Source organism: Ahaetulla prasina, chromosome 3 (assembly GCF_028640845.1).
Source record: "Ahaetulla prasina isolate Xishuangbanna chromosome 3, ASM2864084v1, whole genome shotgun sequence".
NCBI classification, from domain to species: Eukaryota; Metazoa; Chordata; class Lepidosauria; order Squamata; family Colubridae; genus Ahaetulla; species Ahaetulla prasina.
The window spans coordinates 229794380-229806587 of record NC_080541.1 but is presented as its reverse complement, the minus strand read 5'-3'; the positions used below and the strand labels follow the sequence as shown (position 1 = coordinate 229806587).

The 12208-nt window shown below is 45.7% G+C and overlaps 1 protein-coding gene across 1 annotated transcript in view; it reads right to left on the bottom strand.

The window, feature by feature from the left end:
- Positions 1-1520: 1520 nt before the first annotated feature.
- Positions 1521-12208, bottom strand: part of LOC131195097 (BPI fold-containing family B member 4-like) — a 30980-nt gene continuing 20292 nt past the window's right edge. The window contains exons 16-18 of the mRNA XM_058176725.1: positions 11038-11101; positions 4385-4461; positions 1521-1544 (exon numbers count right to left, since the gene is read on the bottom strand). Coding sequence (XP_058032708.1) covers positions 1521-1544; positions 4385-4461; positions 11038-11101 — 165 coding nt within the window. The remainder of the gene's footprint in view (positions 1545-4384; positions 4462-11037; positions 11102-12208) is intronic.

Below are 12208 nucleotides of genomic sequence, written 5' to 3'. Positions count from 1 at the left end.
CCCATAATCCCAAAAGCTTTAACCAAAGACTACCTACCATTGACCTCACCCCATTCCTAAGAGGTCCGTAAGGGGCGTGCATAAGAGCACCAGCGTGCCTACCGTTCCTGTCCTATTGTTTCCTTTCGTTATATCCAATTAATATACTTATTACATACTTATGTTTATATATATGCTTATATATTATATAGTTATTTTCATGCTTATGCTTATATATACTGTTGTGACAAAATAAATAAATAAATAAAAATAGAGGAGTCTGGGGAGATTCTCCTTGTTTTTTTCTTCTTTGAAGTCCAGTTGCCTCCTGCAAAAACCCCTTTGGGACGTTGGAGCTGTCTTGTTTGAAAGAAGGAACAACAATATCAATTCTTACACTACAGATAGTCCTTGATTTATAACTAATTATTCTCTCTCTCTCATTCTCTGTCTTTCTCTCTCTCTCTCTCTCCTACCTATATGTCATGTATTTCTCGAGTTACGACCAGAATTGAGCCCAGCATTGTTAAGTGAGATGGTTAATAGGAATAGCAACAGCACTTAGACTTCTATACCGCTTCACAGTGCTTTACAGCCCTCTCTAAGTGGTTTACAGAGTCAGCCTCTGGCCCCCAAAAATCTGGATCCTCATTTGACCCACCTTGGAAGGACGGAAGGCTGAGTCAACCTGGAGCCAGTCAGAATCGAACTGCTGGCAGTTGGCAGAGACAGCCTGCAATATTGTACTTTAGCCACTGCGCCACCATGGCAAGGAAGGAAGGAAAGAAGGAAGGAAGGAAAACAGCAATAGCATTTTGGGTTGTTAAGTGAATCACTGCAGTTGTTAAGTTAGCAACACTGTTGTTCAGTGAATTCCCATTCAATTTGCTTGTCAGAAGGTCGCAAAAGGTGATCACGTGACACACACACACACACACGGGACATTGCAACCGTCATAAATATGAGTCAGTTGTCCAGTGTCTGAATTTTTGACCATGGGGCTGCTGCAACGGTCATAAGGGTGAAAAAACCCAGTCCTAAGTCACTATTTTCGGTGCCATCGTAACTTTGAACGGTCACTAAGCGAAGTGTTGTAAGTTGGGGACTGCCTGCAAGGACGTTTTCTCCACCCTCTTTCCAAATGGCCAACCATCGTTTGCAGTCTACAGACTCAACAATGCAATGAAATCAGAAGCTTTTATTAAAACGGGTCAGGCGAGAAACACAACTTTGTTGGCTCTGTGTGGGTGTGCGTGTGTGGGTGTGTGTTGGTGCAGGGATGGCCTGGTTCACACCCTCCTGGAAATGGCAAAGCTGAATGGAAGCCTGGTGAGGACGGCTCAAAAGGCCACCGTTGTCCCTTCTGGAGAACCGACGCCTCGTCTTCCTGTGAGGACTTGGGTGGCTTTCTTTTGCCCAGAAAGAAGGAGAAACTCAAAGCTGTGTGTGATGAGGAAGGGGAAGGACGGATCCTGCTACAAGAAACTTTCTTCTTCTTCTTCTTCTTCTTTTCCATCGTTGTCCTCTACGGAGGTCTTCTCTTACGCAGACAACACCAGCAGATCCTAACCAAAACAGACCCAGTTGATGAATTCCCGTAGGGTGGACCCTTCTTCTTGCAACTTTCATGGGGTGGGGATACCAGTCATCCTGCCTAGAAAATTGGAGGAGTGGTCTTCTGACGCCACCCGGGAAGTCTGTGATCCTTTCCCGCTGCACCCTCATCAGCAAAATCTGGGAAGGACCTCAAGAACATTGGGGTTGAGGTCAATGGTGGGATTCAAATAATGTAATAACCGGTTCTCTGCCCTAATGACTGGCTGGGGTGGGTGTGGCCATGGTGGGCGTGGCCAGGGGGTGTGACAGGCAGCACTCGGCCTCCTGCACCCCCCTGGGAGCCAAAGTCTGGAAGCCGTACGGGTCTGGATGGGGAGAAACAGACTCAAGCTCAATCCCTCCAAGACGGAGTGGCTGTGGATGCCGGCACCCTGGTTCAGTCAGCTGCAGCCGCAGCTGGCTGTGGGGGGCGAGTTATTGGCCCCAACGGAGAGGGTGCGCAACTTGGGTATCCTCTTGGATGGGCGGCTGTCGTTTGACGATCATTTGGTGGCCGTCTCCAAGAGGGCTTTTCACCAAGTACGCTTGGTGCGCCAGTTGCGCCCCTTCCTTGACTGGGATGCCTTATGCACGGTCACTCATGCCCTTGTCACCTCCCGCTTGGATTATTGCAATGCTCACTACATGGGGCTGCCCTTGAAGTGCACCCGGAGACTGCAGCTAGTCCAGAATGCAGCTGCGCGGGTAATAGTGGGAGCAACACTCCTGCGCAGTTTGCACTGGCTTCCTGTGGTCTTCCGGGTGCGCTTTAAGATTTTGGTTACCACCTTTAAAGCGCTCCATGGCTTAGGACCCGGGTACTTACGGGACCGCCTGCTGTTACCTTTTGCCTCCCACCGACCCGTACGCTCTCACAGAGAGGGCCTTCTCAGGGTGCCGTCCGCCAAGCAATGTCGGCTGGCGGCACCCAGGGGTAGGGCCTTCTCTGTTGGAGCTCCCACGCTCCCACGCTCTGGAACAAGCTTCCCCCTGGTTTACGTCAAGTGCCTGATCTTCGGACCTTTTGCCGTGAGCTGAAAACGCACCTATTTATTCAAGCGGGACTGGCCTAAAATTTTATTGGGGTCATTTATATTTTAATGTTTTAAATGAGTCCTTCGGGAGATAGGGCGGTATCCCATCACTGGTATGGTGGCCCTTTCAACCATCCTACCAGTCTGCTATGCCATTCTGCGAAAAGTTCAGAAGATTGGCTCATTAAATTTGTGGGCTTCCTTGCTTATTGAGCAATGCTGAGAGTATAGGTAGCCCTCAACGGATGCCTATGATTGGGGCCAGAGTTTCCATCGCTAAGCAAGGCAATCATTAAATGAGACACACCTGATTCTTTGCCTTTTTTCGCCCCCACTGAATCACTGAAAAGTGGATCATGTACTTTTTAAGCAAACTCTGGCTTCCCTCGTTGACTTTCCCTGTTGGACGCCAACCACAGATACACCAATGGTGGTGCCCACAAATGCACTAATATCTGTGGCCACAAAGTGTACCAATAATGGTGACCACAAAGGCACCAAGAGTGATGACCAAAAATCTACCAATGGTGGTGACCACAAAGCACCACTAGTGGCAATCACATAGTGCAGGGGTCTCCAACCTTGGTCCCTGTAAGACTTGTGGACTTCAACTCCCAGAGTCCCTCAGCCAGCAAAGCTGGCTGAGGAACTCTGGGAGTTGAAGTCCGCAAGTCTTACAGGGACCAAGGTTGGAGACCCCTGACATAGTGCACCAATAATCAACTTCATTTAATGACCTCATAATCCCTTGCAGGGTGGAGTCTAAGCAACTGAATGGAGCTAGCAGAGTGTTTTTTAAACGGCCGGATGCCCTTCCTGTCACCAGTGCGGAGTTTTGTTCAGCAGATGTATATTCTCAGCGTGCCCAGAGAGAGAAATATCTGCCTCTATCTAGGATCGAACCCACAGCCTCTGGATTGTGAGGCGAGAGCTCCATCTGTAGGCCACCACATCAGTAATGATGGCCACACAAATGCACAAATAATGGTGACCACAAAATGCACAAATAGTGGTGACCACAAATGGACCAATGATGGTGGCCAAAATGCACCAAGACCTTTGTCCAATTTAGTCTGCCAGAAAGCATTAAAAGGTCTTGACAATGTGACATCTTGACCCTCTAACTCAGTGGTTCTCAACCTTTATAGTGCTGCGACCCCTTTAATACAATTCCCCACGATGTGGCGACCCCAACCATAAAATTATTTTCGTTTTGAATTTATCGCGCCTGAAGCCGTATTGGCTAGCGATCTGAACTGCTTGCGATTGCCTTGAGGACGGAGGCATTAAAGCGGAGACTCCTCCCCTATTAAGTTTATGGCGCCTGAAGCCAGATTAGGCTAGCGATTGGGAGTGATTGCAGCTGGCTTGAGAGGGAGACATCAGAGCAAAGATTTCTCTCTTTTTTAATTCATCGCGCCTGAAGCCGAATTCGGCTAGCGATTTGAAGAGCCTGCAGCTGGCTTGTGGAGTCAACCATTGGAGCGCGATTCTTCGACTCGCAAGTATACTTCCCATATTTCCGATGGTCTTAGGCGACCCCTGGCAAATCGTCATTCGACCCCCAATAGGGTCGCGACCCACAGGTTGAGAACTGCTGCTCTAACTCTCCTCATCCCTCACTTCTTCTCCCTCCCTCTGTCCCACTCTGTCCTACTCTGTCCCGCTTTTCCTCCCCCTCCCTCCCTCTCCCTCCCTCCTCTCTTCCTCCCTCCCTCCTTCTTCCCCTCCCTCCCTCCTTTCCCCTCTTACCAACTTCCTTCTGTAGCACTTACTTCGATGACATCGACAGAAGCATTGTTGAAATCGATATTCAGCAGCCTGGGGAGAGGAACCCCTCCGCCTAAGATCTCTGCAGCCAGAAACGAAACAGATCAGGTTTCTAAGCTCAAAGGCAAATTAGGGAGTTTTTGCTTCCTTCTCTCTCTCCTTCTCCCTGCCCCCCCACCCCCATCACTGCTGTGCCTTGTGTGGCAAACAAGCCAGGTTTTCATTTGGTCCCATTGGTGAGGTCTGGGGCAGTTCTCCTTAAGCTTACGTCATACGCAAATCGTCATAACAATAGTATCCCCATCTACAACTTCAAAAAAGCCAACTACGACCTTATAAACAACGATCTTTCATTTCTGGACTGGCAAAATCTGTTTGCAAACTGCATAACTGCTGAAGACCACTATAGAGTTTTCCTACTTGAAATCAATAGAGTCATTAAACTATATGTACCACAACTGACAACCATGATCAGGAAAAACAAACTACCCATATCAATAAAAAAGCTTCAATCAAAAAAAAAATCCCTCTGGAAAAGAAACAAAAAAGGCTTTGTAGCAAATTTCAAAAACCGCTACAGAAATATATGCAACCAAATAAAAACTGAATGCACAAATTACCACACCAAACAAGAAGAGGACCTTCTGCGCACAAATTCCAATCGTGCCTTTTATAATTTTGTTAACAATAAACTTAAAGACACAAGATCCATCCCACCACTAAAAGATTCTAACAACAAAGAATGCAATGACGAAACAGTTAAAGCCAACCTCTTCAACATATTCTTTGGCTCAGTTTTTGTTAACAGTGATGACACATATCCGACATTCCACAAATGAACCAGCAATGAACATGATGACTTAACTCATATAGACTTCACAGAAGAAAATGTTGGAAAAGCTCTTCATAACATAAAACCATCGCTATCTATTGGACCCGATGGACTATGTGCCTACTTCTTAAAAAAACTTTCCACTAATATAGCAGAACCCCTAAGCATAATCTTTGATAAAGCTTTCACTACCAGTTCCCTTCCCAAACTTTGGTCACTGGCCACAGTCATCCCTATCTTCAAAAAAGGAGACCCCAGCTTAGTCGAAAATTACAGACCAATCTCTCTGCTCGTCTCCTGCAAAGTCATGGAATCAATCATCAACCAATCCATTACCTCACACTTAGAAGCAAACAACCTACTCTCCAATAAACAATTTGGTTTCAGAAAAAAATTATCATGCAACTTACAACTTCTCCACTGTAAAAACATATGGACTACAAATCTTGATCAAGGCAAAACAATAGATGCAATCTACATAGACTTCTGCAAAGCTTTTGACTCAGTAGTACACGATAAACTTCTCCTAAAACTAAAATCCTATGGCATTTCAGGACCCCTTCAAAAATGGATATCTGCTTTTCTGTCTAACAGACAACAAGTGGTCAAAATTGGCAATGCTCTATCAAATCCTGTTCCTGTCAAGAGTGGTGTTCCTCAAGGCAGCGTCTTGAACCAACACTCTTCATACTATACATTAATGATCTTTGTCACCATATCTCAAGTAATTGTGTTCTCTTTGCTGACGATGTCAAACTATTTAACACCACTGATAATACATCTATCATTCAAAAAGACCTTGGTCATCTAACTGCTTGGTCTAAAACTTGGCAACTTCAAATCTCAACCAGCAAATGCTCAGTCTTACATATAGGAAAAAAGAACCCAAACACTAAGTACATACTTGATGGACATTACTTTACAGATGACCTCCATCCCCTTAAAGAACTTGGAGTTTTCATGTCAAATGATCTAAGTGCCAATGCCCACTGCAAATACATAGCAAAAAAGGCTCTAAGAGTTGTAAACCTAATCTTGCATAGCTTCTTTTCCAAAAACACTACACTACTAACCAGAGCATATAAAACATTTGCTAGACCAATTCTAGAATACAGCTCACCTGTCTGGAACCCATACCACATTTCTGACATCAATACAATTGAGCGTGTCCAGAAATATTTTACAAGAAGAGTTCTCCATTCCTCTGTAAACAACAAAATACCTTATCCCACTAGACTTGAAATCCTGGGCTTGGAAAACTTGGAACTCCGTCGCCTTCGACAAGACCTAAGTTTAACTCATAGAATCATCTATTGTAATGTCCTTCCTGTCAAAGACTACTTCAGCTTTAATTGCAATAATACAAGAGCAACCAATAGATTTAAACTTAATGTCAACCGCTTTAATCTAGATTGCAGAAAATATGACTTCTGTAACAGAATCATCAGTGCTTGGAATACTTTACCTGACTCTGTGGTCTCTTCTCATAATCCTAAAAGCTTTAACCAAAAACTTTCTACTATTGACCTCACCCCATTCCTAAGAGGACCATAAGGGGCGTGCATAAGCGCACAAACGTGCCTACCGTTCCTGTCCTATTGTTTTTCTTTTCTTCTTCCTATATCTATATATATATATATGCTTATACCTTTATATACTATATAACCTTTCTGTATGATAGTTACATATATTGTTGTGACAAAATAAATAAATAAATAAATAAAGCTGCCAAGGAGGCACTTTTCTTTGCAACCTGAAAATCGCAGCCGTTGTGCTCCTCTCGAAGGGCCGTTAATTTAAGGTCCTTTCCCCAAGGAGAGAAGTCATGACTTTGCTACCTATTGGCCGTTAATAATGATCTGGATTCTGTTCTTATTTTCTATCAGCCAAAGGATTTATGCATCTTAGAAAGACAGCAACAGCTTCAGCGTTAACGGCTGAAATTTATGTTTTCAGAAGAGGGGATTTTAAATCTTGTTCTTCTCCTCCTCTTCCCAAGGAAGCTCAGGAAAGCCGCTAACACAACTGAAAGTCTTTAAAAGTCCAGCCTGCATGTGGCCCATCTGTTCACCTGAAGACATTTTGGTATAGATAAGTTCATGGAGGGTCCATTTAATGAGGTTATTATTGGGGGTCCTTGGTACCCTCCGAGCTTGGTGGTTTTCTTGCAGGCATTTCATGGCCCAACTAGGTAGCATCATCAGTGGTAGAAGGGAGTGGGGTTTGCTCTGTGTTCATATTCAAGTGGTTTTTTATGTCAGTGTTGCTGGGAGTGTTGTCTTCTTCTTCTTCTTCTTCTTCTTCTTCTTCTTCTTCTTCTTCTTCTTCTTCTTCTTCTTCTTCTTCTTCTTCTTCTTCTTCTTCTTCTTCTTCTTCTTCTTCTTCTTCTTCCCCTTCTCCTTCTCCATTTTCCTTTCTTCCTTCTTCTTCTCCTTCTCCTTCTCCTTCTCCTTCTCCTCCTCCTCCTCCTTCTCCTTCCCCTTCCCCTTCCCCTTCCCCTTCCCCTTCCCCTTCTCCTTCTCCTATCCATTTTCCTTCCTTCTTCTTCTCCTTCTCCTTCTTCTGTCTCCATTTTCCTTCCTTCTTCTCCTTCTCCTTCCCCTTCCCCTTCTCCACTCTACAAACCCCTCTCCCTTCTAGCACTGATGATGTCATCTCGCTGGGTCATGAAACATCTGCAAGAAGACAATCATGCTCAGAGACCACCAAGAATTAAAGCTGAATTACAAATATTCTCTTCTACAGGTTTATTGTTATTTTTTTTTTGGCCATTTTAATGGGACCTTTTCTTACATTCAACCATATATTGTTTGGAGCGAGAGGCAAAGGCACAGAGACGAGACTTTTTGTGAGCAAAGTGGCCTGTTGTGTTCATCATCTAGCCTCTAGGTTGGTGCAAACAGAACAATACAGAACAACAGAGTTGGAAGGGACCTTGTATTCTGTCCCCCCTCACCTCAGTCCAAGCAATGGCTTAATTAGCCGGCACTATCAGCTCTAGCAGCAAACTAGCGAGCGTCTGCCAAGTGACTCTGTTATCTCCCTCGACGCCAATGAGTCACCCAGGAACAAACAGTACTTCAGCTCTTAGTTAAGCAGTTGATTTGCCCGCTACGAAGAGGCACAGCAGCCCTCACTGCTGTTATATCCTGTGGGGTGTGGCTCCATGACTCAGCACTTCCTAGGCCTGCCCCATCCCTGCTTCTGTTGTTCCCGCCTCTCCTGCCTACGAAACCTAGGGTCCAGCCAGGCCTGATTGCCATCAGCCGGGTCTGGAGGCGTGGCCTGGGGGGGGAAGAATCAGGGGACGGAGGCCTCATTATCTTGTTGTTCTGCAACCCAACAAGACAGACACAGACTTCAGAGGATAATTAGAACTGCAGAAAAAATAATGGCTACCAACCTGCCTTCCACTGAGGACCTGTATACTGCACGAATCAAGAAGAGGGCCATGAAAATATCTACAGACCCCTTACATCCTGGACATAAACTGTTTCAACTCCTACCCTCAAAACAACGCTATAGAGCACTGCACACCAGAACAACTAGACACAAGAACAGTTTTTTCCCGAAGGCCATCACTCTACTAAACAAATAATTCCCTCAACACTGTCAAACTATTTACCGAATCTGCACTACTATTAATCTTCTCATCGTTCCCATTACCAATCTCTTTCCATTTATGACTGTATGACTATAACTTGTTGCTGGCAATCCTTATGATTTATATTGATATATTGACCATCATTTGTGTTGTAAATGTTGTACCTTGATGAAGGTATCTTTTCTTTTATGTACACTGAGAGCCTATGCACCAAGACAAATTCCTTGTGCGTCCAATCACACTTGGCCAATAAAAAATTCAATTCTATTCAATTCTATTCAATTCAATTCAATTCTATTCTATTCTATTCTATTCTATTCTATTCTATTCTCTTCCACCTGGCCTGCTTCTGGCTCCTGGAGCTGAGCCCGGGAAGCCGGTGCTCCCGAGGTAAGTCCTGACGGCCCTTCCCCCTCACTTTCCGAGTCACTTTCTGGCAGGGGCCCCGGCTCGGGGGTGTGCAGACACAACACCTTGCAGGTCATCTAGTCCAATGCCCCACCCAAGCAGGAGACCCTACACCAGTGATGACTAACCTTTTTCTCTTTCTGTGCCAAAAGTGCGCTGGCACCCATTATGCAAAGCGCACTCCCGGCGCATGCATGTACGATCCGCACGCATGCGCACATGACCCCTATGCTCCCCACCCTGTGCATTAAAATTTTTAGCAACCAGTTCTCTGCCCAGTTGCTGGGTGGGTGTGGTCATGGTGGGCATGGCCTACTTGGCCTCCTGCACCACAGGGGGCGGGATTCACTCTCCCTAGGCTCCGGCGGCTTAACTGGAGATTCCGGGAGGGCGAAAACAGCCTCCCCAGGCTCCAGAGGCCCTCCGGAGGCCGGAAATAAGCCTGTTTCTGGACTTCCAGTAGGACTCCCCAGGCTCCAGAGGCTTTCCTTGAGCCTCTGGGAGAACAAAAACGGCCTCCCCCTGGCTCCGGAGGCCCTCTAGAGACAGGCCTGTTTCTGGACTTCCGGAACTTCCAGGAGGCCCGTTTTTTGCCCTCCCAGAGCCTCCGTGCAGGCCCTGCACTTACCTCGCATCCAAAACAGACTGCATGGAGACTTCTGGGAGGGGTGGGGCAGGGTGGGAGGGGCCAGCCAGTCCTTGCAACTACCAGTTCAGTAAACCAGATGTAATATTATTTTCCGGTTCGCCCGAACTGGTCCGAACTGGTGACACACACACACACACACACACACGTTTTTTTTTGTTTTTTTTACATTTATATCCCGCCCTTCTCTGAAGACTCAGGGCGGCTTACAGTGTGTAAGGCAATAGTCTCATTCTATTTGTATATTTACAAAGTCCATTGCAACAATCTGGGTCCTCATTTTACCTACCTTATAAAGGATGGAAGGCTGAGTCAACCTTGGGCCTGGTGGGACTAGAACCTGCAGTAATTGCAAGCAGCTGTGTTTTAATAACAGGCTTCTTACCAGCCTGAGGTACCTCCTTGGCCCATAAATATGCTATGGGGTAGGCGCTGCACCCCCATGCTCCCGCCCATGTGCATTTGTGCCGACCCCTCACCCCCCCACACACACATGACCCCGCGTACACACACACACATCTCCCACATGCATCCCACCCCCTGTGCATCCCAAAAGTCAGCTGGTGGAAGGTGCGCGTGCGCAGTGGAGATTAGCTGGGTGACAACTCGCGTGCCCGCCGAGAGGGCTCTGTATGCCAGCTTTGGCACACATGCCATAGGTTCGCCATCATGGCCCTACACCATTTCTGACCTATGGCAGTCCAGTCTCTCCTTGAAAGCTTCCAGCGATGAAGCTCCCACAAGTTCTGAAGGCAACTTCTATTCCATTAGTTTGTTCTCACTGTCAGAAAAGTTCTCCTTATTTCCAGGCTGAATCTCTCCTTGATCAGTTTCCATCCATTATTCCTTGTCTGGCCTTCAGGTGCTTTGGAAAATAGCTTGACCACCTCCTCTCTGTGGCAGCCCCTCAAATATTGGATGACTGCTATCCTGTCTCCCCGGTGCTTCTCTTCACTAGACTATTATCCCTCCATTGTCCACAAAGTATCCAGAACCCTCTTGGTCAACCTGGGTAGCTTCCAGAGGTGTGGATTTCTTCTCCCAGAATTCCCTAGCCACATTTGCTGTCGCAGAGAATTCTGGAAGTTGAAGTCCACACCTCTGCCAGTTGTCCAGGTTGAGAAACGCTGAGTTGAAGTCTCTCCAAGAAGTTCTGGAATTCTCTTACCATTCATGGAAGGGAGGAAGGCCACTTCAAAGATCTTGCTCACCAGTCCCTCCATCAGGGAGACCTGTGTCCAGAGGAAAAACATTTTAATGCCCCCAACTCATCCAAGGGGGGATGGAGACAATTGGGGTGCTCCTTGATTTACGGTTATGAGCCCACCTTCTCATGGTTGAGAGCAAACATTCCTAAAATCCTAAATTTACCTTCATAACTTTTAAGAAAAAAGATGTTTAAATAAAACTGTTGCTAAGTCACACTCCACTCTTGCATGTCCATGTTGGGTCTTTGAGGCATGATTTAAGTTAGAGATGTTCAACCCTTGGTAACTTTTAAGACTTCTGAACTTCAACTCCCAGAAATCCTCAGCCAGCTGGCTGGAGAATTGTGGGAGTTGAAGTCCACAAGTGGTTTTTCCCAGAGAAAACCAGTAAAGAAAATATTTATTTGATTATACATGTAATAACAGCAGCACGAATTGTTTTTGCACAAAACTGGGAAACAGAGAAAATACCCCTGGAAGGAGAAGTTATTAATTTTTTTTTAGATTGTGCAGAAATGAATAGGTTAACTTTGATGATTAAAGAAAGAGAGGATTCAGAATATTTTAAGATATGGGATCAATTTTACAAATGGTTAGAAAAAAGATACAGATAAGCAATTGATAGTTATGTAAGAACATGGTATAATTAGAATATTGTATTGGTGGAAAAATTGTAATAGATCAAATTGAAAGGAAGAAACAAAACAAAAAAGATGGAGCCATGAAGAAAATGGGGATTTTGCGGTATCCTTCCCCTGCCACGCCCATCAAGTCACACCACGCCCACCAAACCGGTAATAAAAAATATTGAATTTCACCACTGGGTCAAAGTCAACATTTTAGTTAGGCCGAGAGTCAGAAAGTCTTTTTAGATATTTTTGGCCTGGATGATTGATTGGTCTTCCTTTACAAATGGCCATTAAGTTAACATGGCTTCCCCGTTGAGTTTTTAATGGTTATTAAACTGGCAATGGGGCAGCAGAGCCTGTTGTGCCAGCTTGGGCTTTCTGCCAACTCAAGGACAGTTGGAGAGCCCTTCGGCTGAGCCCTGGCAAAAGGCCCAGAGGACAAAAGACCTGACCTCAAGACCCAGCAGAGGGCAACCACTGGTCAGGTCTCCAGAGCTGTCCT